Source organism: Falco rusticolus, chromosome 5 (assembly GCF_015220075.1).
Source record: "Falco rusticolus isolate bFalRus1 chromosome 5, bFalRus1.pri, whole genome shotgun sequence".
NCBI classification, from domain to species: Eukaryota; Metazoa; Chordata; class Aves; order Falconiformes; family Falconidae; genus Falco; species Falco rusticolus.
Genome location: NC_051191.1, coordinates 75,916,725 through 75,944,367, shown reverse-complemented (window position 1 = coordinate 75,944,367; position 27,643 = coordinate 75,916,725). Strand labels below are relative to the sequence as shown.

The window sequence follows — 27,643 nt, the reverse complement described above, 5'->3', positions numbered from 1 at the left end:
ATGTAACCCGTGGCGGTGCGTGCTCTGTGCGGGTGGGGGGGCACACGGAAGGTAACGACGCAACGGAAAGCTGCGAAACCGTGACTACGCTTTCGGTTTTTTTTCCGCGATTTCCACGCCTCCCGCTGCGATCCGTGCGGGCTCCGGGGTGCACCGCCCCGCCAGCCCGCCGGCCGGCAGCCACGCCCCGCGGCCGTTTCAAGCAGCGTCGCCTCAGGGCCTCGGTGCCCCAGCCCGCGGGTTCCCCCAGTGACCGGCCAGCGTAGCGCTGCCCGGAACCCCGGCGGCAGCGCCCCTCCCCTTTGCCGGGGGGACGCGACCCCGCCGGGCGCACACCGGGGGGGAGGGCCCGGCGCCTGGGCCCCGCCTGCAGCGGCCGCCCCCCGCGCGCCCAGCGGGGAGCGGCCTCCCCTGGCGGCCAGGCGGGGCAGCAGCCGCTCGGCGCTGATTGGCGGGGCGCGGAGCGGCGGCGCGGGGCGGAGCGGGGGAAGCGCTTTCTCTTCTGGTTGGGGGCAGCGATGGGGGCGACGCTCAGCACGGTGAGTGCGCTCGGCTCCCGGGCGGCGCCGGGCAGCGGGCCGCGGGCGGTTGGGTGACGGCTGCGGTGGCACCGCATTCGGCGCCCGCCCCTCCCGGCACGGCCCTGGGCGCGCTGAGGCCCTGAGGCCTGGCCGCGGGCGGGAGGAGCGGCGCGGCGCTCCGGGGGCCCCGGGCGGGCTGTCGCTGGCTGCCGGAGCAGAGCGAGGGCCGCTGGGCGGTGTCACAGGCTGCCCGAGGCCCCTGCTGCCTTCCCTGCCGTGTGCGGGAGGGAAAACGGGGGGGCCCGTGTTGGGAGCCGCGTACGTGCCCGCCCCCCCTCCCGTTTCCCCGGGACCTTCCCGTGCCTGGCAGGGCGGGGGCCGGCGGGCCGGGCGGGGGTGGTGGTGCCGGTGCTGGCAGCCGCGGCCTGCGCGGGGGCATCCCGCACTTCCCCGAGCGGTGCCTCGGCGTCTGTGCCGGTGGCGTTGCAGCGCCAGCCGGGCGGCTTGCTCCTCGGGATCTTGTCCGCCGAGCGGCGGGTTTGCAGTGCTGTCGTCGGTAGCGTGTGGCGACACCCTCGTTCCGCTGCTGCCTGGCACATTCTCTCTTCCCTCTGATGCAGCAGCTCAAGCACTTAGGGCTCTGTGTTTGTGAGAGGAGCAGGGTGGAGGTGGATGCAACATATGCTAGTTTGGGTGCAGCTGCTCCTTAGGTTACGTGAACAGAAGAGGATGAGGCAGATGCGAAGCCTGGCCCGTAATCCTGGCATCATTTTTCCGAAGCAGATAAGAAGTATGTTTAACTATAGCCACTTAAAAATAGGGTTTGAATGAGGAAGTGGGGGAGGAGTGACTGGAGCTCCCGAGGGTACAGGATTTTTCTTGTTAAGGCAGCATTTGGTTTGTGTGTTTGTAGGGCAGTTCGGTGATGGAGTGTCCTGCCATACGCTTACGTGTTTAGCTTTTTGCTCACCACGCCCTAGGGGAAAGGGCTGGCAATCTCGGTGCTATGGCCTTTCTCTTTCTTGTGGCCTTTCTTGTTATCCCGCAGATACAGAAGTCTGTTTCCGTTAATAAAAATTCCTGTGCAATTACTAATTTTGTGATCTCTATTAGCAAAGATTGCTGCAACTGGAAACTGTTAAGCCACCAGATCTTCATTTAGTGATTCCTGGCCTTATGGTCATCCAGTCCTTCCCTCTGCTGCTGTAGATCTGATTCAGCTTCCGTGGTTGCGGTGCAGTTATCTTCCAGAATATCTTGATATACTCTGTGGTAAGAGTATATAGATCACTTCAAGCACTGAGAATTTATTTATTGGCAAGGACAACTTTTTGTAATCATTCAGTCTTCAGTTCTTCCACTCTTTTCTGCCCACCAGCTGATACCTTCTAAGTGAGGAACTAAAATAGCTATCCATATTAGCGTGTGTGCTGTTTCTTTCCAGCCTAAATCCCATGAGGCTTTTGCACTAATTGACCCTGAATAACAAATTGCCTTCCATGATGCCAACATTGTTAAAAATGTTTGTGAAAATTAAACTGCATTCAGTTCCAATAGACTCGGATCTGGCGCATTTCTTCAAGAAGTGATGATTGTGCACATTGGGGGAAAGAGTGTGTTAATCTTACTTATTAAACAGCTGTAGTGGTTTTCACTTGACATCTGATGACCAAAATATGATGCGCGAAGATGAGAGAAAACATTTATCTCTGCACATAAGTAGAGAAGCTGACTTGCAGAGATAGTATTTTGAACTCCACTTTCCTCCTGGCTTCCTGATCATCTGTTTCTGATGTACATTAGTATATGTACACAGAAGAGCACAGAGGCACTGGCAGGTGGGGGAGCCCCGATAACAGACTTGGAGAAATGAGCCCTGGCCCTTCCCAGAACTGACTGGGGGAGCTGTTGGCCTGTGGGCTCGGAGTGATGCTTGTCTGTGTGCGTCAGTGGGAGGCTGGCTTTCCTTGGAGGCTAGGGGGGCATGGGATGCAAGGTGTCATGCGAAAGGGAGGGAGGGGAGATTTTTCTCAACCTGTTTGGTCTGTTGATCAGTACCCCAGGAAAGGCAAGACTCTGGTAAGGTACCTTAATGGTGTTCCTTTCACTATCTGTTCTTGTCTTTCATCCTCCCCAAGGCTGACTCCCTTGATTAGAAGTCCCTTCATGCATAACTTGGAGAGTGGGTCAGCTCAGCCTAGCTTTGTGAACATTAGATTGGAGTTGGGTAGTCTGGGAGTTTTGGCACCAATTCCCCTGCTTTGGACTTATTTCAGTCCAGGACTAGTCCATTTCCATCACATGTAGGTGGAGCTTGAGTGACTCTAGGCATACCCGTTGTTGTTACTGCTCAGTGTCACATGCCCAGTCAGGTGTAGCAGCACCGTGGAGGCAGGTAACTTTGAGGTGGAGGTGTGCGTTAGTAGTGCAGTGAGAGTATTTCATCTGAGGAAAGTCATTTGGCCACAAGGGTTGGCACAGCCACGGACATCTCAGAGATTCTTCATGTGACAACTGTCATGCGGCTTATCAGCTGTGTGGTGCCATCAAGTTCCTGTTCTTGCAGGGAGCAGACAGAGCCTGGCCGCGGTGTCCCCGCTCCGTTCCACCTCGTCACTCCTGTCAGCACGTGCTGAGCCGGCAGGTTGTGCTTCTTAGGGAGCAGTGGCGATGTAGATTGCATGCATGCCCGCCATCCTGAAAGGGATAGCTGTTTTACTCTAAAAAGCTTTCTGCAATACTACACGTTCATTGGGTCCCAATTTTCTCTACTTCCCCCCTCAAAGTAATTTTTCCATGCAGGGGGTGAGCATTTGGGGATTGTGGAACATTTATGGGAGGAGCCAAAGGCAGGGATCGAGGTCATTTGGAGAGGAAAAAACGTGGTGAAAATAAAAGGATAAGGGGATAAAAAGGTCTGACCCTGTGTAAACAAGCTTGCTCTGTACCCTTGTCTGGCTGTGTCCTGCATGCAGTCGGCGCAGTCTGTCCTGTGTCTTTGTTAAACTCCACAGCGGCTTACCTGGGGGAGGGGCGCTGCTCTGCCGTGTCAGTGTGGAGGTGTAAGTGCCAGCACCTGAAGCCAGACCGTGAGTCGGAGGGCCTGTGTGTCTGCGGGGCCGACACCCAGTGCAAGTGTGCGATGGCTAGCAACGGTCCAGCTGAACTAGCCAGCAAGTAGGTGAGGTGGCCTGGGAGCCTGCTGTGTGATCATCTCTGAGGATGATACCACCAAAGAGGCTGGCTACTGAAGGGGCCAGGGGTCCTGGCTAGCTGCCAGATTCATCGTGGGATCTGTGGTCAAGTGTGAGAGCCCCAGTTGCTGGGGGTCCACAGCGCATGTGATGGTGTGTGAAGGGGTTGTCTGTGCAACAGCAGCTTCTACATCCAGATGCCAGCAACTGGGGAGACTGGAGTGTGGGGACAGTTGCTGCAAAGACTAAGCCAGCTACTGGTGGATCCACCTTGCATGTTATCTATTTCCCGCTAATGGACCTTCATCCTGATCAGTCAGGGAAATGAACAGGAGGTGGCCATCAGTGCTGTTTGTGCGAGCATCTGTCTGTGTTACCAGTGTGGCCAGCCAGATGTCTATTTAGGGGTGTGTTTATGTGTCTGTGTGCCTACTGGGCATAGGTGCTCAGCCTCACTGGTGGTCGTGGGGACATGGAGCTGTGACAGCCTCGCTTCTGTCAAGCTGCTAGGTTTGGCAACCCTCTGCCAGCGTGCCAAGTACTTCAACGTAGGAGTAACGTCAGGTATGCACAAAGCAAATCTGTGTGTTGCACTGCCTGGTGGTTTTTTCAATACTTCCTGCTCTTACTAGCACAGAGAAACACAGTTTTTTCAGTGGTTAGATTGTCATGTCATGCTACCAAGTTCCATCTCACCAAAATAACTTTCTTGTGTTATGCACATGTGTCTTAACACTCTTTCTGTGTTGATACAGTTGGGTCGCTTTGTGACATACCCAATATGGCTAATCTACACCACCATCCTGAGGAGGCTTTTCGGGAGTCACAATCATGCAATTACTCTGGAGGATCCTGAAGTGAAGTATGCATTGAGGCTGATTGATAAGGAGGTAAGTACATGTACAGTGCTGAGCATGACCTCTCTGTGGAAATGCTTACAACTTCTTAAATCTTCAGTAATGTTGCAGCCGGGTGAATACTTGTGTTTTAAGGAATGGACTTATTTATAAATGCCTCTTGCCTAGTATAACCAAATTCTGTAGTTCTGCAAGCAGCTTGTTTCTAAGCAAGTTAGAGAATGCTGCTTTAGAGATGACCAAACTCGTAGTTTCTGCAACATGCGTCGTGTGTCATGGAGTACATCACCAGAAATTCCTAAATTCTGCACTGCTAGATTGGCTATGAGACAGAAGTCATGCTGTCAGGCAGAGAAGGCATTTTTTTCATGGTCGGTAGTGTTCAACATAGTAGTTGTCAGAACTATGCTGATACTGATTCCTGTTACTAGTATGTTACAGGAAGAAAGGTTTTTAAATGATGTAGTCCTGAGAGCATCTGAGCTGCCCCAGCTTCTCTTTCTCTGTCTTAAAAGTAGAAGCAGTTCTGTACCTCCCAGGCTGCTCAGCTGGGTTTTCAGAGGAAAGTCATCACCCTTTCAGGGGTGGAACTTGCTGTCAGAAATTGGTAACAACTTGTGGGAAGGGGACCAAAGTCATGAAAGGTGAAAAGTCCAGAGTTTCCTTGGATAAACTCACCATCAAAAGCATGAGACAGAAATCTTGGCTTTTCAGGTGTGCCTTCACACCTGAAGTTCGTTTTAGTGTTGACTTTTGAGATCAATGAGCTAGTCAGAAAGTTATCAGAAGAGTTTTGATGAAGAAGACTCTGGACTAGAACAGAGCTTTATTTGAGGTACAGAGGGTGCAGAGATAGCTTGGCTTTCATTTGTTCTGTCTGTCAAAGGAAGTTATTACTGTCATTCTGAATTCTGGTTTCGTGGAAACTGAAAGCTTCCCTGTGGCTTGGGCTGGGCAGCATTACTAAATTTATTTCCCGTGTGTACTTGCAGTATATATGGGAAATAAGTGCAGTAACAATGCTATTATTATATACTGCCCACTCTCATGAGATCTGTGGCACATGGTTGCAGGTACAGTCTGCCTGACCTGCAGGAGGGGAGGGAAGCTTGAGACACTGCACATGCTTCTGAGAATCAGTCTATTTTCTGCTGTAGCAGTTTGTGACAGAGAAGAATTCACAGCTCACTTTTTTTTCCCTGAATACTGGTGTCTTTTTTTTTTTCCCTCTCACTGTTGTTATTTTTGTATGCTTTTTTTTTTTTTCATCTTGGGATGGAGGAGCAGCTGATATATATAACCAGGTCAAATGCTGCTGCATGCGGTACCTTGATCAACTGAGAATATTTCACTGATGAATGTTTATAATGTTTTGCCTAAATGGGAAATGTGTGCTGAAAACCGAGGTGAATTTTGAAAGATAATAACTTGGTGCAACAAGTGCTAGTAGCTTCTAACATCCTGCCAGAAATCTGGTGCAAGCAGTCTGATCTTTGCTCTTTGTACTAAACTGCTCAACATTGCCATATCTACCTCTCTGGGAAAGTTGAAATTAGTCAAGAGTCTTTCTGACGTGCTTCAGTTTGTATTTTACAAGCATTAAACGTGAAGTAGATGAGAACTTTAATCTAAAACCACCTGTCATTACACAAAAATATTTAAACTTGGGAGAGAATCATGGCTCTTGAGTGTGGTTGTGGAGCCTACTCAAGACATCCATGTGGCTGGCTGGTTTACCTTCCATTGCAAGAGGAATTTAAGTACGCTGGTAGTGTTGCTTGTAATGTTGCTGCTTTTGCTTGCCCAGACTAGCTAAAGACCCTCATATTTTAAAAATTTGTGCTTTTCCCATGTTCTATGCAATTATGAAGCTGTTGGTACCCTCACCAGCAAAGCACCAAAATGATTTGTGGTTAAACCAAAAAATGAACAAATGTACTCCCTGGTTTGGGAGTAGCTGGGGTTTGTAATCTTTAACCTGGTGTATTTTGATGACAGCTGAGAGTACAGCTTCGCAGAAACTTTTCTTGATGGACTGTGGCTGACTGAAGCGAAGGAACAAGAAGCTTTCAGGAAGGGAAGTTGAAGGAATCACTTAGGCCAATTTCACAGCTAAAGAAAATGGACAGATGATTGCAACAGAAGACTTAAGTCACATGTACTGGGCTGCCAGGCAGCAATACACGTGAAATTTCAGGAGGAGTCTACTTTATGCAGAAACAGGTTTTAGGTGTCTGTGGTCTCGAAGTTTGAAAGGCACTGGTCTAGAGAATGCCTCGTTTGACATGCATGTATCTTTTAACACACCTTAGATTTTATGTATGAAAGCTGGAAATTGAATGTACTATTTTGTGAAGCTGTTGTGAACAGAAGGCTTTCTTTCTCTACACACTGTCTGCGTTTTACCCACCAGCTGAAACATTAACATCAGCCCAAACTGAGTATGCCATACCTCCCATCTGCTGAATGGAGAAACAGGGGTCACAAGGCTGCTTCCTAGTGTTCACCGTAGGAAAAAACTTTTATAATATAGTTAGGTGTACTAATGTAGTTTATGCCTGAAAAAAGGCCACAACATCAGGGGTTTTTTTTATTAATGTAAGCATAATTCATTTGTTGCCTTTCAGTGGCTTCAGCAAAGCACCAGCTTGCAAAAACTGTTCTCCAGCTTTGCATTTGCAGATGTGAGTGTGGAAAACTCCTCGGCACCTGTAACTTAGACACAAATGCATGCTGGTGGCCAGAGGCCAAGGGCTTCCAGGTGCTTGGGGTAATGCCAAATGATGGCATTGGGAGTGTAGTGGAGATGACCCCATGCTGGAAATGGCTTCTGCATCCTGTTTCAAGGAGGTATTTAATCTAGCCTTGACTATGACGTGCTGAACGGTGTGAGCAGTGTCTTGGATGTGTAAACCAAGACAAAAAGGGTTACGATACATTATAGGATGTTTATGAAATTTTCTCCAGAAGGCACGTTCTGTCCCATAGGGTTTTAGAAAAAGTCATTGAATGAGGCGTTAAGCTGTATGCTGTTTGTTTCTGTTTTTTTCAATCCCATGAATGTGACCTGATTTTTAAGAGAGAAAACTCTGGTAGTATAAGAATTAACATTTTCTTTAGTTATTTACCAAAATTTTATTCAAGGTATGACTTTCCTAGTAAAGTCAGGCTGCATAAACTGTCAAAAATTTATAATGAAGTTCTTATCTAAATGGAGTGCTTCTTTTCAATTTTGATTAAGGATTAAGTTTTTACAGGGAAGATATTTTTAAGGCTCTTAGCATCTTAGCATAGCAAAGGGGACCAGGTTGGTGCTACTTAATCTTCGTGACATCTACCAGTGTCTTCTGAAATCATCCTCTACACTGAAATAGTTAGTTCATCTGGCTCTGAGACATCAAAATCAATTTTTTTTTGGCCTCTTAACTCCTGCATATTCAAGCTTTAAATGAGAATTGAAGAACTGATTAATTCTTATCTTATGGCCTTCTCACAGAAGGCAACATAAATGTTCATACTACTTAGAAAGCTGTTGTTTAGTCTTAATCTGTATGTTAGTATCTTACTAAGTTTTGCTATTACATTTAAATATACATCAAAACAGTATTTGCATTTGTCTGTTTTGTTTCAATTTTTACTTTGGAATTACCTCTAAAATATTTTGAGGTAAGTTTTCAAGGCGTTTGAATGAAGAGTTGACTTCTGCAGGATTACCATGTTCAGATGAATTCATATTTGCATTATGCAAAAATTCGAGTTAGGATGCTGCACGCCTCCCAATATTTAATCCTGCAAGAAGTCTAACTAGCATATTGGTTTTACAAGTAATATCACAAACATTAAATCTCAACAACACAGCTGATTATTCTTTTTCTTTTCCTCTTTCAGGAAGTTAGTCATGATACAAGAAGATTTCGATTTGCTCTCCCTTCTAGAGACCATATTCTGGGTCTCCCTGTAGGTACGTTCCGTCTTTCCTTACTGAGAATCCAAGTGCTCTTAATTACAGTATAAGGGATTTTGTGGGGATTTTTTTTCCTAGATTTTGAACTGTTGAGTTTCAAATACCATCCACATGGCTTGAGCTGGTATTTAGAGTTTAGCAAGATTATCCTTATGCTGTGAGTCATCTGCATGGTGTGAGAACTTGTGTACTTACAGAAAGCGTACATACAGCTTGTTTCTGTGAGGACAGTAGAAACAAACACTGATCTTTACTTGTATTTTTCCAGTCTCAGCTCTCCAGTGTGTGTGGTGTTCTCATGGTGCTTGGTCTCTGTGGTCCCTTTCCATCCCCCAGGGCATCACTCTGAGCTACTCTTCCTCTAACACATGCGGTTTACCAGATGATCTGCTCGCTTCTGAATTTGCGGCTAGTGTCATGGAATTTCTTAATCACCATGGGGTAGATATTTCCTTAGGCCTTGCCATGTGGCGTGTTGCCTTCTATAATAGCTTAGTGCTGTTGTTTCCTATGGCTTATACAAAGAGCATTTAATTGCGACTTGTGCTTAACAGGGACTTGTGCTTTAACAACCTGTTGCAATGATCTGTGGATCAGCTGCTTCTTGGTAGTCCTCAGCACCTTTCCAGCGTTACAGTCCGTTGTGTTTAGGCTCCCTCTTGTTTAGGATATATTATTCTCTTGACGCTGTTAAGTAGCAGTGAGGGCAAAGCTGGTTTCCCTCCCTTGCCCATACTGAACCCTGACGAGTGAGCTGTCTCACCTCTGTAATTGTTCTTGTCCTACACGCTAACAGAAAGGAAGCAGTGTGGGCTGAATTTGGCCTGCTGGATGCCACAGCTGCTTCTAGTGTTCTAGTAAGGTCAGGGAAAATCAGCCAGTTGTTTCAGCATAGCTTGAGAAGGTGTGTGCCTGGCCCCCCATGGTCCAGGAGCAGCATAGTCGTGCCCCCAAAGGTGCTGTACTCGGGCTAACCTGCGGGTGACTGAGGGACTGGTTTACTGGGGGAGGCTGGGGAGGCAAAGGTTGCTGAAAGCTGGTGGGGGTGGTAGAAGCAGCTGGGAGCAGCAGGCTTGGCAGCCATGGGACAGATACCGGTGTGCACCCTGCATGTTTAGTCCAGCACCAGCGTTTTGCTTTTACCAGCAGCTGGAGTGTTACAGGAAAAAAACATGATTCACTCTGGGGAGAGTGGGATTGTGTGTGGCCCTATGCAGAGGCTGCCAGCTGCGGTCCTGTTAGGGCAGGGTAAAACTCTTAAGGAGTAAGAGCATAGGGCATGTTTTCCCTTTGGGAGGAGCATCTTTTTTAGATTTGTACCAATTCTTAAAGACACACCCCAACAGCAGTCCCATCTGTCCAGGTTCACAGTGCAGTAGTCACCATGGGTCTGCTCCTGGAGGAGGGGACGGTGAGGCCACCCCTTGCCTGGAGGAGGAACGGGAAGCTGCTGCTGCTGCTCCCTTCAGGTCTTCCCTAGCAGGAAGGAAACACCCATGCTACCAGATTTGTATAGGTTTTGCTGAGAGGGTTATTTGAATCATCCTTACATTATGTTCGTGTACAGCTTCAAGTGTCTTATGGTTGCTCGTTTCCCAAGTCACCAGGTAGAACATCGTCATTCACCCACTGGTTTGCCTTGCTGGCCCTCTGGCTTGGCAGACCAGCTCCTGGTAAAATCCCCTCTTTGTGCTCCCACAAAAGGCAGAAAAGCTGCATTCATCTTAAGAGATAGCTTACTCTGTTGACCTAGTGGTGATAAAATAACAAAACCCAAATCCCCCCTCCACCCCAGGTATTCCTCGTTTAGGTCTCTTCAGGATGTTGGAATTTTATAGGAAAACCTTTCAAAGGAGTTAATTCTAGGGCATTTTCATCAGAAACATAGACATTGAGGAAAGAAACTACTGTAGAGAGTTCAGTGAATGTGTGACAGGTTGAAATGTGATCGCTACATTCACATGCTAAGCTGGAGGAATAGCAGGGTTAGAAAAGTGCTTTATATCTAGGCAGCCTTAGCAGTGGCAGCTAGAAGACCTGGTAGACATGAGTGGTCTGTGGCCAAAGTAAGAACAGTTATTGACTCAACTGTAGCAGTTTATAACTGACATGTTAATAAAGAAGTGCGAACAGCACTTGATGGGTTTTTTTCTCTGGTGTCCTTTTAACTTGTCTGTATGGGAGAGACATGCCACATCTTTTGCAAGATCTCATGTGCAGTTAGGGCTTTGGTAAATATAAATGCATGAAGCTATCAGAACAGATCAGATTGACGCATAAAATCAGCAGTGGAGTTCCAGGTAGAACCTGGGCACGGTTAACAACTCTGGCGAAGTGTTACAGTGTCAGGAAAATGAAAGAGGAAAAGGTGTTGCCCCAAAACGAGGTAGTTAGGAGAACTTTGAGACTGTATTTGCAGTCTGTGCCAAGTCAGTACATCCACTGAAAGAAGAATCTTGTGAAAGCAAACTGCTTGTTTTCTTCCCTGTGTACAGGACAGCATATCTACCTGTCTGCACGGATTGATGGAGCTCTGGTTGTTAGACCTTACACTCCGGTTTCTAGTTACGATGACAAAGGCTTTGTGGATCTTGTTGTCAAGGTGAGAATGTCATGTCCTTTTACCAGGCTGGGCAACTTCTGAGCCCACCTTTACACCTGCAGTGCTACGTGAAGTGTGGTGTGCTGGCTTCTGCTCAGGTGTGTGCCACTGTGGACTTCCACTGTTGTAACAAGTGGTTTGTAGTTACCTGCGATCCATGTGGCATTTTGCAAGCTCTCCTTTAGTGAGTGTGTCTCGAGATGCTGCATAATTTTCTGTATATGCATACTGCAGTTTACCAAAATCTGCGTAGACCTGCAGATGTTCACACAGCTGTTTTTAAACTTTCTGAAATAAGAAATTAACCTTGCCTATCAGCTTCTTCTGAAGCTGATATAATATGATCATTATGATCATTAAGAGCAGTGATTGTTATTTTTACATCCAGACAGTGTGAATAACTGATTTAATTGGGAAGAAGGGGATTTTGAGTCTTGTGATGATGTCCTTTGGTCTCTTGGTAGCAGGACTAAACAAATACATTTAAAGATGATGGGAATCTAAAACCTGAATATTTGCACTGGATTTTCCCTTAGAATTTTACTCAAGTTTTTTTTCTTCTTTACAACTTATAGCACTTTATTCATGTATGGTGAAATTAGATGTGAATTTGCCTTTTACTACCTATTTATTTTCATGAACATGATGTTGCACACTGAAGACGTGACAGGGGAAAAATGTAAATCTTTGACTCTGATCGAAATATTTCACAAGACTCTCTTCCTGGTGTGGCTCTGCATGCATGCAAATGCTGCTGTTCTTGTAAAAGTTGTAGCTAGTCTCAACTTGGAACTCTTTCACACCCATGTGATTTGAAACAAAAATAATTCCAGCACAGTTCCAGCAGTGTAACTACACCCATTCATAGCTGTTGGTGAACAGTTGAATATTCAGCAAGCTGATACCCACTTTTTTTGTTACCCTAACTTTGAGATGCATAAACAGCTGGCTTCCCAAGAAGAAGGTTTAGGTATATCCCTTTGCAACTGAGCTGTCAGGGATCTTTCTCAGAAGTTTTCTGTTTAAAATCACAGTGGCTTTTTTTTTTTTCTTTCCCTCCTTTTGAAATTGGGTGTAAATCTTGTTGATTATTTAGAGATATTTCCTGTGTTATAAAAAAGCAATGGAGAAATTGCCAGTCTGTCCAATCTGATCAAAATTGGGGCAAGAGTGGCATTTAAATCTCTTTCAGAAAACTTGGTGCTTCTCTTACTGTTAGTGAAATCTTCATTAATGGTATTTCTTAATGTAGTAATTGTGTTCTTTGTATGAGGAGTATGGGTGCCTAAATATTTGAAGGGTAAATGCTCATCTTTGAGCTGTCAGATTAATTGCTTCATTGTTATTTTTGACAGGTCTACTTCAGAGGTGTCCATCCAAAGTTTCCTGATGGAGGGAAGATGTCCCAGTACATAGACGGCCTGAAAATAGGGGATACTATTGACTTCAGAGGACCAAGTGGCCTACTTGTCTACAAAGGAAAAGGCAAGGCTGACGCAGAAGATAGCATTTATCCAGAGTAAACAATAACAAAAAAAATATAAAGTAATAGTAGTAATAGAAAAAAATGTCACATTTTTTTTCCAGATGGGTTCAAATCTTTATAGAATCACAGAATAGTTTGTGCTGGAAGGGCCCTTTAAAGGACAGCTAGTCCAGCCCCCCTGCGATGAGCAGGGACAGCCTCAACGAGATCAGGTGGCCCAGAGCCCTGTTCAACCTGACCTTGAATGTTTCCAGGGATGGGGCATCTATAATCTCTCTGGGCAACCTGTCCCAGTGTTTTACTACCCTCATTGTAAAAAAATTCTTCCTTTTATCTAGTCTAAATTACCCTCCTCTAGTTTAAAACCATTACCCCTTGTCCTGTTGTAACAGGCCCTGATAAAGTCTATTCCCATCTTTCTTACAAGCCCCCTTTAAGTACTGTAAAGCAGCAGTAAGGTCTCTCTGGAGCCTTCTCTTCTCCAGGCTGAACAACCCCAGCTCTCTCAGCCTGTCTTCACAGAGGAGGTGCTCCAGCCCTCTGATTATTTTTGTGGCCCTCCTCTGGATCCACTCAAACATGTCTGTGTCTTTCCTGTGCTGAGGACTCCAGAGTTGAACACTGTCCTCCAGGTGGGGGTCTCACCAGAGCAGTGTAGATGGGCAGAATCTCTGTGGCTACATTTTGATTACACACTGCATGAATTGAACCTTAACTATCACCTCTATTTATTATTTGGGCTGTTATTCTCAATATACTCACCCTCTCCCACTAGACACAGGGATTCTTTTCTGTTATTAGCATCTGCACAAAAGAAATTGCTAGTTTCTTAAGTAAGACAACAGCTATCTTGAGGGGGATTGTTAATGACAATAAAAGTGTTTGTTATTGGTACTGTTCTCAAAGAAGGGAATTCTCTCCGTGCTTATATGGACATAGTTTATACACTGATAAAAATAATTGCTATTTGCACCGTCCAATGCTGATTTTCCAAGTGAAAATGAACTTCATCAGTAGGAAGTACTTTCATGCCAACGTAAAATATCTCACTTTGGCATAGTGCAGCCACAAATGTGTCACAAAATCCTTCTGGCAGTTTTGTGAGCAGCAGAACTCAGACACGTGGTTTTCCAGAGCTTTGTATATTGTGTTCATGTTATCCTGGATGGAGAGAGCTGTGAATACAACAAATACAACATTTTGAGCAATTTCAAGCTCTTTGTCAGATTTGGCTGAAACTGGCAAATCGGCTCAAAAAGAAGAGATAAATATACAAACAAAAAAAGTACACTCTGCGTATTTCATGTTTTCCCTTAAAATAATCTGCATGGGGTAAATAAACTCTGTGAGCAAATGAATTCCTTTTTGTAGAACGGTTTCCAGGATCTGGGCTTCTGAATATCACTAGAGGTATGGGACGTGAGCAAATAAAAATACCGGTAGTGATGGCTTGATGCTATAGTCAGGAGTAAGTAATAACCCATGCCAGTGTCTGTGTTTTACAATCTCTAATCATCTTTCAGGATTTGTTGTAATTCAGGACATCTTCACCTTTGTCTGTTTCCCCCTCCTGCTATATGGAGGAGGAAAGGTGACAGGGCTGAAAAAGTCAATTAGCTGAATGTGCTGAGAAGGGATCACAGGCACTGTTTCCTGCTTGCTTCAATGTTTTCCCTCTCTCTCTCTCTTTCTCCTCAGGAACGTTTGCTATTCGGCCTGAAAAGAAAGCTGAACCAGTTATTAAGAAAGTGAAATATGTGGGGATGATTGCAGGTGGGACTGGTATGTACATACAAAGATTCATCCTTGGTTTCTGACAGCTGGTAGACGTATTTGTTCATATTTTCTCTCATGTGCTCACTTGCATTTTCTTTTGCCCCTTTGCATTCTCGTATCGTTGACCTGCCTTCCTCTTTCAGGGATAACACCTATGCTGCAGATCATTCGAGCAATCATAAAAGACGAACACGACCCTACCATTTGTCAGCTGCTCTTTGCTAATCAGGTAATTCTGTCCTGTTTTCTATTCATAAACTTTTACTTGACTAACAGAACTCCACTCAGCAAACAAAATTCTTGCTGAGAAAACCTGGTGCAGAAATACAAACCCTGAGGGGAGAAGTGAACTGAAATGTTGAAAAGTTCCTGTATAAAAGCACCGTAATGAATTAGTTTTTTAGTGTGACTACAGAAATGCTGCTTTCCTTCCAGCTAATGCTCGCTTTCCTGTGTCTCGTTGCTCTGTTTCTAATCAGGTTTATAAATATTGTAAACCTCTGCATTTCTTTGTGCAAGTTGTTAATGTTTTGGGTGGACTTTCAGAGCAGTCTGTCTTAGTGGAAATGTGAAACAGGTGGACATCTGTCTCCTCTAGCAATTGTAACTCCCCAACTTCACAGCAGGGTTTGTATGTGGAATCTTTCTGTTTGAGAACACCGTAGGTGAGGCTAAAATTAACAGTGGCCTCCAGCAGCTCCCTCAGCTACGGAGCTGTGATTCTGCAAGGTTGTCTTCTTTCATTTCCCTTCCCTCTGTCAGTTCTTCACGTGTTTCCATTGCTCTTTGAGGTGTGTCGTACTGCGGTGCTGGCCAAAGGGAAGATTTGTCATCCATGAAATCCGTGTGATTGAGATTTGTTGGATGACCAGGCAACCCAAATGGTGGTGTGCTGCTGAACTGCAGTGCCCCTTTGCCTGATGTTAATAGTTTTGCTTTTAAATTTCTCCATGATAATAGCTCATAATCCAGAAACAAATATTCATTATTTGTGGTGAACCTCACTTCATGGCTGTGTTTTTTAGCTTCTTTAGGCTCTCCTATTCAATGTGTCCTCATTTCCTTTGTGCCGTATCTGAATTATAAACCAAGATTTTTCTGCTCAGAAGCTATGATCCAAGTGCCAACAGATACCCTGTTCTGATGCTTTATTACAGTAAAACTTCCTTGAGAGCCCTGCCCATGCCCTCTGGCATCGTGTGGCTGGTGTGGCTGCAGCAGCTGGTCTCTGCTGAGCCCTAGGAGTTGGCATGAAGTGCAGTCAGTATGAGGGCAGGAGGGCGAGGATTTGCTGTGAGTAATTCAGAATGACTAATACACTAGACTAAGACTAGAGCTGCTTTAGCAACCTAGAAAACCTACTGCTTCTTGCAGGGAGGACTCGGGGAACAATTGCCTGTGTATTAGCAACAGCCTGTGTAAACATCAATCCTTGACTTATTTAAAGAGTCCTTGTACCCAGTAACTGCACAAATACAAAGCAGCCTTGTGACAAATGGTCAGTCAGGAAAGCCTGCAGACTAGATGGTTTTTAATATTTTTAAATACTTAAAATATTTTTTGACGTGTTTTGCTGATCTTTTATTTGGCCCTTTTGAAAGAGCTGTGTTGGATTACAGATGACAATGTACACGGGCTCATACTGTGCATCTGACTAGCGTGCTTTCCGTTGGTAGGGCCCAGTCATAGCTTTTCTGGAACACATGCAACTGCAGATCCAGAAATAGGCACCTTCTCGGCAATAGAGGCATGTTCCTCCTTACCCCCACGGTGACAGACATAGTGCCAAATTATTAAAGCTGCAAAGGATGGTACCATATTTAATCCTTAGCCATCTCCCTCCTTCCCAAACTGCAGCTGCTCCTACAGGATTAAAGCTTTCTTTTGGCCTTCAGTGTTGCATCAGGGAGGAGCAGAACTTGATACCCTGGGTAACATTTGTTCCAGACAGAACTCAATGCCCTTCTGATTATTTGTTCCACATCCTGTTTAAAAACCAAGCAATCTCTGTATGGCAGTGCTGATGAAACTTGACGTGGCAAAGGTGAAAAACCCAGCGTTCTCTTGACAGAGCGGCACAGTACGGAGGGGTAGGAAGGTATTTGCATGCAGTCACGTTTAGTTTTTTGATGAAAGTTCAAGTGCTGAAAGAGGCCTTTACTCTTCTGATGCTACCACTAAATCCCTGAACAAGTGAAGGTTCTGTGCTTTGATACAGGTTTTGCTTTGTTTTATTTTTTAGAGGGAAGGCATTGCATGGTCAGGATTTTTGAAAGTTATGAACCTTTTTGTTAGCTCTGCCACAGCGTAGTTGTGGAAATAATGTGTTTGCTCTGTTCAGCTTGTAAAACAGAGTCAAATTATCTGTTCCATCTCTCAGGGCTGTAGCTAATGCTTTGTGGTCATCTGAGGGCTGCATTCAAATGCAGAACATAATCATTGTTTTCCTTACCCTGCAGACAGAGAAAGATATCCTGTTACGTTCCGAGCTAGAGGAGATCCAGGTTCAGAATCCCGGTCGCTTGAAGTGCTGGTACACGCTGGACAGAGCACCTGAGAGTAAGATCTAACATGCTGCTTCTGCTGCAGCTTAAGTTACAAGTATTAATGCATGTTTGACAGAAGATATGCTATGTTGTGCATATTTCTGCGCTCCTTTCTTGCTTAATGAATCATATCAATGCATCCAGTAGCATCGTTCTTCACACCGTGATGCACAGAAACTCTTAGATGTAATCAGGCTGTGTTTCCGAAGCTACAAAGCTCACCTCAGGTAGTGCAACATTCCTCCCATGACTACACGTGAATATTTACCATTATTTACTCTGGAAAGAGACCTTTTTTTCTCCTTCCCCATAAATAAAACATGTTATTTTACTGTCCTGTGTTTAGAGCATGCATTAAGGCAGCTGCAGTGGGAGTGTCAGGCACTGTGTCTCACGGAGATGTGGCCAAGTGCAGACTCGTGCCTAGCTGTCATTGTACAGCAGTTCATGGTAGCTGAACTTGTTCGTAGGCAGTGGAATTGCCTTTGAATTAACAGTGGTTCACAATGAAAATGCTGTTCCGGCTTGGTGCAGTCCAGATTTAAAGATAACACGATATAGTTGGCTGGTTCAGGTGAGAGGATGAGCTAGCTGAATGTGCCTCCCTCAGCTGTGCAAGTTTGAGGAAGGAAAGGCTAAATAGTTAATACAATTGTGAAAAGGCTCAATGGTTTCTGTGTCATTCCTTGTCATTTTCCTTTCTTACCATTCCTCCTCATGCCCACCCGCATCAGGATGGATTCACACTCCTACTGAGTGGTACTTCAGGGCAGAGAAGGAAAAGCCATATGCCTTCTCTCACCTTGTGACCACAAATACACCTCTGGTAGGGTAGAGGGAAGGGTCTTGCTGTCCCCACAGTCTGTTGCTGTTATGTCATCTCCTGCAATTAGTCTTCACCTGGAATTTACAATCATTGTTTCTTTTCTTTGATATTTGTGAATTGTGAACTGATCTTAGCAGTTGTGATAAAAGTTCCTCCTTAGACCCCCTCAACACTGTTGTGCGGACACTCACTGCCATACATGAAACCGGACCAAAACTGGAAATTTTTGGTTAATCTGTGGGAGAAAAATGTGTCAAGTCTTACTTTGCCCAAAGGTTTGGGTCAGCAGCTTTTTGCATCCAGGGCTGGAGATGCAGTGGATAAACCTGAATCCTAGCATTAACTGATTAGCACCATGAGCGTTCCAAACAGGAACAACCTCATTAGCTAGATTTCCCCTAGTTAACTTACAAGCAGCGGGGTAAAGAGGAATCAATGTTGTTGTTTCACAGTGCTGGGGCTGAGAAGGTTCACAGCTGTGCTTGGGATTTCCCTGGGGCTTTTAGCAAGCTTTATTAAAAATTAGCCCTTGTTTTCTCCATACATCAGTTTTGCATCTTAAAAGCAGAGGTGGCAGCTTTCCCATGTAGCATAACTGTGTTGAGGACATTAATGTGAGTGGAATGTACAAATGCTACAGTCCAGAATGTTACTGGGAAAAAAAACCAACCCAAACCCCACATCATGCTAAAGTGGCTTGTATCTGTCTTTTCCTTCTTTTCTCCTCATTCCCTTTCTCCTACTTAATTTTTTTAACAGATTGGGAGTACAGCCAAGGATTTGTGAACCAAGAGATGATGAAAGACCACCTGCCCCCACCTCAAAATGATGTTCTGATCCTCATGTGTGGACCTCCTCCCAGATCCAATATGCTTGCATTCTACTTGGACAAACTGGGCTACACCAAGGACATGAGTTCTCTTTCTAAAGAGGACCGATAATCCAGTGATCTTGAGTAAAAGGAAGAAAAAATGTTTAAGTGGGACAGGACTAAGTTAGAGATGGCTGAGCACATTGCTGGGAAGCACCATTTACATTAAAAAATTGCGTCATCTTTTCTGAATTTCTGGCAAGGTAAGACACTGAAGCTCACTGTATTAAATGGTACTGTATGTTGCACAGAAACAACTGTATTGTGGAAAGATAGTGATGCCTAGTGCGGGGCTATAGGTATATTCCACCTCAAGGGAGGACAGTATAGCTGCTTAGGGCCGTAAACACTCTTTATGCTTTTTCTTAGCATTGTAATCAATGGCGTAATATCCTACTTCCTAACACTGTGCTACCCAGTATTTTGTGTGGTAGTGAAGTATGAAAATACATGGAATGTGCTGGATTATCCACCGTTTATGCCAAATTTTAATCCTTACAGAGCTTTTACAGTATGAAGGCCAGGGAGGAGCGTTGCCTTTTATGTGTGTCTTTGCAACATCAGAAGCTTAAAGGGTTCTGTTCAGTTGAAGGATGACAGTTAACCAGTTATGACTTAAGCATGACTGAAGTTGTTCAAGCTGCCTTGTTAATCAAAACAGAGGTAGACAGCAACACAAAAATTGTTTCCTTTGTATTTTGAAGTAGTCTCTCTTAAATGCAAACACTTCTCCAGCTGGTCACAGTTCTTATCCCTGGGCAATGAAAGAAACTACAGAAAGCAGGCTGCTTTGTGCACTGTTTCACAAATAGCCGGAATTGGTTGTGTGTGTGTGGAATACCAGGGAAAAAAATAACAACTTTTGTATTTATTCCTAAATAGCGGGTGGTGCCATAGGAGTACAAAAGCAGTTCTGGATGTGCTGTGCAGTGAAAAAAATGCTGAGTGAAAACTGGATCTAGTTTGTTTCTTGTTTCCTAGAGAAGGATTTGGAACAAAGGGGGCTGAGCTCAGGTTTCATTGCCAGGGTGGGTCTCAGGTAGCCCAGCTTCGCATGTGGTGTGGTGCGTGCGTGCAGCTGGGGGACTTGCCTGCATTTCTTGCTCAGGCGAAGAAGCCCCAAAGGGTTTTGCTTGGTACAATGCGTGGGAACAGCCTTAAGTCACAAAACTGACAGCAAATCCAAATGTCTCACTGAATCTAAAACCATTTCTTAGATGCTCTTTATGATAGCTCTGGTTTTTATTTTTGTAATAACTTTTTTTACAGCAGCCTTTAACCTAGTCTGTAGTAAACTTAAGGCATCTTGTGTGCCGAACCTTCTGCTCCGAAACAACAGATACTGCTGAGATTAGAGCTGTCCTGCAAGGAATCTATGGAACTAAAAATCTTGCTTTGGTGATGAAATCAGAGTGACGGAAAGGGTGTGTGATTGTATATGAAGAAATGTGGATGTTAGTTAGCTACAAGTGTCACTGTATAGTACCAGTTTTAAAAAGATTCTGATAGGTATTTGAGGGTTATAGCTTGCCATGTTTTCTTTTATGCCTGTACAACAGATGGGTACTGTGTGCTTACAAGGTTAATTTTCACCATGAATTAAATGGAGAAAAAGATAACACAGTTATTTTAAGGAATCTCAAATGGATAATACTGTTAATAATTTTATTAATTAGATGCTTGCCTCTGAAGTCTTGAATTTTTGATGTGTGCTTCTGAAACTTGTTCTTTAATACTATGCTCCAAAGTTCAAATAATACTTAAAGTAAGTTTCAGTCCCTTTTTTAAGAGATGAAAAGCAGACATATGAGAGAAATTATCTTGCTGCTGGTTTATATCAGTGTGGGATATGCATAGATTTTTTAATTATTTAACGACATTTTCTTGTTAAAAAAATAACTAGCTGGTTACACATCAACTATTTTGTATTACTTTGCTTATTCAATTACTGGCTTTTTTCACATCTGTGTAAGAAATAAAGTATCTTGCAGGTGAATCACCTGTGTCTTACTGAGCAGATCATCTTCAACCTCATAAAAGACAAACTATATTTGCAAAAATATCTCTATAAAGTGAAGGTTCAAAAAGGAAAAAAAAAGCCTGTTAGATTTGTTTACTCAAGCGCTTATCTCTTTCGTTTGAGTTTGGTGCAAACTGCTGTGTTTGGCTGCTGAGTCAGGGAGTAAATGGTCTCCGTTTTTCTCCCTGTCACTGCAGTCTCCTCTTTTTTTAACCTTTATTTTGTACATCTTCCTTGTGAATATGAGACTCTTTATATAAAATCCTGCTTTTTATTTATTAAATCTACTGAAACAAAACTGTGTTACAGTCCCTGTTGCTTGATGGTCCTGTACAATAGCATTTAAACCAACTTCTACCACTGACATTTAACATGTTATTAATTTCTTTTCCTTTGAACCAAGTCATCTGTCTTACAGAAATTTGAGTATTCCTCCAGGTTTCTGACAGGATATGCTGATTACAAAGCAGCTGTGGAAATGTGAACCTCCTGTATGAATTTTGTGGAAACGGGATCAGAAGGGCTGCTGCTGCTTTGGCTTTACCAGAGGTGGGTCCCCTTCCCTTAGCTTGCCACTGTGCAAAGGCAGATACCCCCCCCACCCCAAACGGTGAAGATGTGCTTGCAGGGGGCTGGGGTCTTTCTTCAGGTGCCGGTCCTGTTGCAACAGAGGATCTGAGCATGGAAGGAGGTAAGGAATGAGCTGTTCCTATCTTGCTTGAGTAGCTCACTCGGTCTGGAGCCTGCACTTCTTGTGGTGCTGCAGCAGTCCCAGCTGCGTGTCTGCTGCTCCGTGCGGGCGTTACTGCTGTCACAGCCACGGTGGCCGGAGCTGCAGGCAGCCCCTGGCTCTGTGCTCTGCGATACACGCGGTGAAGTGACCGCTTGCCCTGACCAAGGCACCTGTCCTGGCTTCCCAGCTGCCTGTACGAGGGGGGGGGTCTGTCTGCTTCAGTCTTTCAAGGTAGTGTATGACGGGTAAGGAAATACGCGTCGCCTCAGGGGTTTAATAGTGTCCTCTGAAAGTTGCTGGTAAAAAGAACTTGCTTTACAGAAAGGAGCCTCATACTGTTCCTGAGCTTTTCTCCTGTTGATCCTCCTGCTTAAGTAAACAGGAAAAAACAGTGTGTTGCCTGGGCAAAGCCTGTGCAGCAGCCAGGCTCTCCCTCGCATTTGTAACTTCTGACACGTTTGGGTTGAGTGTCAGTGGGGGAACAGCAGAACGGGACTGAGGCAGCAGGGGTCTGCAACTCCCCTTGCTTGAGCAGCATGAGGGGGTAGCGGCAGCATTTGCTTAGTGCTTCTGGGGATCATACCCTGCCTGCCACCTCACCCTACAGTTTGAATTAACAGGACAGGACCCTGTTTATAAACAGATCTACCGCAGTCGGCATGCAGCACTCGCAGTGCAGCGGTCGCAAGACATCTGCGTCGGGCTGCTCTCTGTCTGGCTTTAGCCTGGCTCCCGTCAGTGGGTGTTAGGAGTGTATGTAGGCAGCTTGTTGCAGCAAATTCCTCCGAGTGCATAGCTTCCAACCATTCTAACAATCTTTATTCTAACAATTGTGACTCTTCACTCGTGGATGCTATCAGCCAGTGGCCTGTGCTAACCATGAAAACGAGTCCGCGCAGCAGCAGAACAGAAATGTCTGTACAGCAGGCGGTGGGAGGTTTTATCCTCCCAGGGTGTAGGAGACAGAAGAGAAAGTAGGGGTGATTGGTGATGGATCCCCCAGGGAGGAAGGGGGGGAGAGTGTGTGGCTGAGCGACAGGACAGCTGTAATGAAGGCTTCAGCCAGGCAGTGAGTGTCTGTGTAGCATACAGCTTGGGGTACACGGACCACAGTGCTGGAGCAGAAGCTGGGGGCGGGGGGGCTATGCCAGACACCCTCCTGGAGTAGTAAAGCACTGGCACCAAGGGCCCAGGTCATCCCTGCTTGAGTCAGAAACTCGTGGTGGACCCAGTTACGATGGGTCTATGTGTCCTGTGGCCCAGTAAGATGGATATCTGTGTCCTGTGGCCCAGGTAAGATGGGTATCTGTGTCCTGTGATAAGCTACTGGGGTGCTGGGTTCTGTTGTTTTTTCTTGTTACGAAGACCAACTTGGCTATGTTACAGCCAAGAGCAGTGGTGCTGCAAGTTTCCTTTTCTGATAAACTTTCTTCACTGAGCTATGCTTCTATGAGCTCTTGAGCTCAATGGCAGCGTAAACTATATATTATACTAAACTATACATTAGCAAGCAATGTCCCTCAAAGAGGGGATGGAAAAACCATGCCCAGAACAAACAAAAATGACCCCACAACCCAACCCCTTCACTTCGCTTTTACTAACTTTATGAGGTAGGTAAATAAGATAGCAATTTAATGCAAAATTAAAGCTTTTCTGCTGGTCTTTTATAACCCAATCAATCCTGCTGCAGTGTTAGTTGTGCTGTTACTCTTAAACGGGTGGAAAAAAAAACCCATCAAAACCAAACCAAACTCCAGCCCTCCTGAGTGGGCAGAGTCTCCCCCCTCCCTGCACATATCCCCGTAGCTATGCGTGCTTTCTACATAAAACACCAGAACTATCCCGTGTCCCACCAAACCCCTGCTACACACAAAAAGTACAATAGCATCATAGAAGCGTTCAGGTTGGAAAAGACTTAAGATCATAAAGTCCAACCATTAACCCAGCACTGCTAAGCCCACCACTAAACCATGTCCCTACGTGCCACATCTACAGGCCTCTTAAATACCTCCAGGGATGGTGACTCAACCACTTCCCTGGGCAGCCTGTTCCAATGCCTGACAACCCTTTCGCTGAAGAAAATTTTCATAATATCTAAACCAAACCTCCAATGGAGCAACTTGAGGCTATTTCCCATCATTCTATGGCTTGTTCCTTGGGAGAAGAGCCTGACACCCACCTCGCTACAGCCTCCTTTCAGGGAGCTATAGAGGCAGTAAGGTGAGGCCTCCCCTGAGCCTCCTCCTCTCCAGACTAAACACCCCCAGTTCCCTCGGCTGCGCCTCACAAGACTTGTGCTCCAGACCCTTCACCAGCTCCGTTGCTCTTTGGACATGCTGCAGCACCTCCAGGTCTTTCTTGAAGTGAGTGGCCCAAACGTGAGTGACACCAGCCTTCGAAAAACAACTGTATCTCAATGAGTTATTTCAAAACTGAAAGGCTTCCCTTCTCCATACTAGCCCTGCACGTGACTCCACAAAAATTTCACAGTTCTCTGCATGTTTGTTTTTGTTTCAGTTCCCCTTTCAGCCTTCACACCTATGCCATGGAAAACTGCAGACCATTTTGGCAGCTGCTCCATCTTATGGCTCAAATAGTAAGTAGAAAAATATGAATGAGATTTTGAAATTTTTATTTTGTTAAACAAAATTACAAGAAAACTATAGGTGGAGGAGTTTTGCACTGACAAAATTATTCAAGTAGCTATAAACAAAGTGAGTTTACCGATTTGAAAACTGAGCAGGTCTTCCTTTACTGGTTAACAGTAGCTGAAACAAAGTAATTACAATTCTGCAAGCCAGAAGTCTCACTTTGTCCACTAAAAGCTGATGGAAATGGAATAAATCAGTCCTTAAATGCAATCAGCTGCTAAGCTACTGAGAACAAATTCATCATGAAATAATTTTGCCTCCTCCATACTCTTTTGCGTGATTAGTCAGGTGCTGCCTCTGCTGCCATGAAAAGTAAAAATACCCTCCATCTCCAGGGCCAGGTTTTTGTCCCCGTTGGTTGATTTTTCCCGTTTTCTTTAACGCCAGCCCCTGCCTTTTGCCATGCGTTGACCTGGTGCCGCCACTCAACAAAACCAGGCTTTGGAGCCGGGACCAACCCTGCCCCTGTGTTGCGGTCACAGCTCTGAGGCCCTCTGTAGCCTGGCACTGAGCTGCTTTAAGGGGAAGGTAATTAATATGTTTATCTTATAGCTCATTTCTATTGCAGGGAAGGGCTTTTCCTCTTAGTTGGGAACCAGCTCACTCCTCCAAACCGGTGTTCTTAAGCCCTGATACTGTCCTTCATGCTCAGTGCAGATCTCCTGACCAGAACCAGTACATCATCTTTATTACAGACTCTGCCGTCTATTACAGGAAAAAATCTGCCACACGGTTAACAGAGGCTGTGAGTCAAATCTACCATGACCTCCCAAAGGCTCAGGGTGATAAAGCTTTCATCAGCTCCAGCCAAGACTATGTCTGGTGAACAAAATGTTCTGCAAGAATGATGCGCCTTCTATAAACATGTTTTTCTGGCAGGGTATGTCCTGTTGTTTTAAAACTTGGAGAGACTGACTCAGCCTGGCTCCTGCAGGAGCTAAGGGAATGCAATGGGTGGAAGGGAAGGTGGGATGTAAGGGGGTGCAGAGGATGGCATGTGAGAAGAAAAGCTAAAGAGGCCAAGCTGAGCCCAATGCAGCCTCTGGCATGCAAAGAGCCACTGCTGTTAACCAGTGGTTTACAGAAAGTTTGTGTGTGTATTGGCCACCTCCTTTGGTCTGTTTTTTGTGCCAAGGCAGTTTTCCAACATGTCTTTTGTGGGTAGGAAGCTGTCGGTACTAGTGACAAATTGCCATAGCGCATTCCTGCCCAACAGGCGGCATTTTTGCTCCTCCTGGGGGCAATGCTGTCTAACCTGACTCCTCAGATGTGCCTCAGGCTTCCCTGGCACACGTGATGAACAAGCCCAGGCAGTCCCATCCCACCAGGCGGCACAGCTCTACCAGCTTCCCAAACCTGGTCCCATTTTGGAAGCGGTCACCCACCCGCACAGCTCCCGCAGCTGCCCCCAGCACAGCAGGGCTGCCCTCCCAGCAAAGCTCGGCCAGCTGCACCGCCTGCACTGCCATCCCAAGTTTGATTTGCTTGTCAGCTCCAGACAGAGTCCAGACCCAGCGCACCCCACACAGGGAGGACTACTGCTTGGTCATTTTGCTTGTCATGATCCATTCCTCCATTCCCTTTTCATGCAGAAACTGAAGAAGTTGACCAAAACCATCTCGCTCAGCCTGTTTGTGGCCGTCTGGAATTTGCTCTGAGGATCCATGAAACCAAGATAGTCCTTCCACCTTTGAGATGCATGGACCACACCTTGGCTGAAGACTTCACAAATGACTAGGGTTTCAGCCTTGTTCTTCTGGTTGTCCTTGGGTGCCTTCTGGCCCATTTTCTGTGCAGGACTTAGTTTCCACGTGCAGACTGCCTCAGGGAAGTCCCTTCCTTTTCCAGCAAAGGCTTTGTAGTTGCTGGGCTCAGCCAGACCTATTAAGCATGCACGTGGTTACCTGCTGCCTTCCAGATGAAGGTCATGGCTTTCTCCTGGGTGTTTCTCTACAGCTGACTGAGCAGCAACCAGCCCAACAGGCCCAGTCACTTTCCCACCTGAATTCATCTGTGCTCGTTTTCCTTGCTGTTAATTCTGGCACCATTTCTTCAGCTGATGCTATCCCATTACAGTCTGATTTTATCTCCTTTGATCTCCTCTCTAGGACTATGAAGCAACCTTTTTCTTTTAAATCACCCAGAGTAGGCATCCAAACCTGAAGACTTCTACAGGGTGCCTGAAATGACGTGGTGGTGTTTTTTGATGGGCTGTCGGGTGTTGTATTCCAGTATTAACTGCTGCTACTGTCAGTAGCATTAGTTGTGCCATGGCAATGCACACCACCTTGGACTTTTGGCTCAACCGAGAAGCTTGTGCTGTTGCTGCCTGTAACCAGATTATCTCAAGGAAGCTTGGACAGTCAATGCACTAATGCAGGACTATCAAATGCAGCTACAATAAAATGCTTCCTATTCTCCCTAGCAGTGAAAGCTGGAACACAGGCTTACTGCAGCAGCAGGAGCCAGCCCTGTTCAGTTCTAGATGTTGCTGGTGCCAAATGCACTACTCTGGTCTCTTCATTGGTCCAGGATCTCACCATCTTTCTGAAGAAACAGGCTCTGTCCTGCTGAACGCTGCTCTTCCTCCTCTTCATTCTGAATGAGTGAAGAAAGTGCCAAGGATCTGTCTTTCTCTGCCCTCTTTACTCCCATTGCTCAAAACTTCATTTGATCGATCTCTCCTTCTGACTACAGCTGTGGTGCTCCTGCCACCCAGGGAAACACCTTCTCCGATGCACGGGCTGGTCAGTCCTGCTGCTGCCCTTGGGTCCCCTCTCTAAGAAACAGATCATGTCTTACATATTATGTGTCTTTTCTTCCACAGGTCTTCAAATGTGTCATGGGCCCATCTCCATTCCTTCAAGACCTTCTCAGAGGGAACACGCTGCTGCTTCTCCTGGTATCTCTGACTGTAACTCTAATTTCCTTTCTGATCAAAGGTTCTCCATCACTTAATACTCTCCTTGCTGACCACTGCTCCAAATCTACTTGCAACTCAGGAAGCTTTTCTTTTAGCTGCCTCAAAGAGCACAATCTTCTTCCTCCCAACTGAGGATAAAGAAGCTCAGTAGGAAAAGCTCTTGCTGCAAAAGAAAATGCCAGAATACTAAGGTGAAGCATAAAGTATGCACTGAGCAATCATAACAACAAAGCCGTGCAAGGTATAAAAAGTATGCAGGTAGAGTAAGTGCAGCTTCCTTCCTGAAGGGAAAGCCAGGATGCAACAATACCTAGTGGATGGGAATCAGAAGAGTAATTCCAGAGGTTATTCTGGATTAATTCTCCATTCCTAAGCATATAGGTAATTTAAGCAAACGGAAAAAAAGCTGGGTTTAACCTCCATAGGCTCTTGAGCGATACACATCTATCTTGTCCTCATCACTGTAAACAAACAGCCAAGTTTATTATACTCTAGGTTTCAAAGTGTTTATCCTCATGGTTCCCACTGAAATGTTGGGCTGGTGAATAAAACCACAGAAATTAAGGTCATGAGACAGGGGTTCTGCGTTTTCTGGTACATTATCTGGGCTACACTGGGCAAAACATTGATACATCAACTGTACCTGCACCCCAGCAACAAAAAGTACTTTGGG

The 27,643-nt window shown here is 45.4% G+C and overlaps 2 protein-coding genes across 2 annotated transcripts; one reads left to right on the top strand and one right to left on the bottom strand.

Annotated features, from left to right (window-relative positions):
* Positions 1–448: 448 nt before the first annotated feature.
* On the top strand, positions 449–20,639 carry LOC119149420 (NADH-cytochrome b5 reductase 3). The gene is made up of 9 exons (XM_037390666.1): positions 449–539; positions 4,471–4,605; positions 8,461–8,533; positions 11,032–11,138; positions 12,494–12,623; positions 14,323–14,406; positions 14,544–14,629; positions 16,860–16,959; positions 18,532–20,639. Exons 1-9 carry the CDS (start codon positions 519–521, stop codon positions 18,711–18,713), a joined length of 918 nt encoding a protein of 305 aa, XP_037246563.1. The 5' UTR covers positions 449–518; the 3' UTR covers positions 18,714–20,639.
* Positions 19,682–25,944, bottom strand: REP15 (RAB15 effector protein). The gene is given in 3 exon segments (XM_037390667.1): positions 19,682–25,339; positions 25,341–25,632; positions 25,635–25,944. Coding segments are annotated over 3 exon segments (705 nt in total). The 5' UTR covers positions 25,834–25,944; the 3' UTR covers positions 19,682–25,125.
* Positions 25,945–27,643: the final 1,699 nt, after the last annotated feature.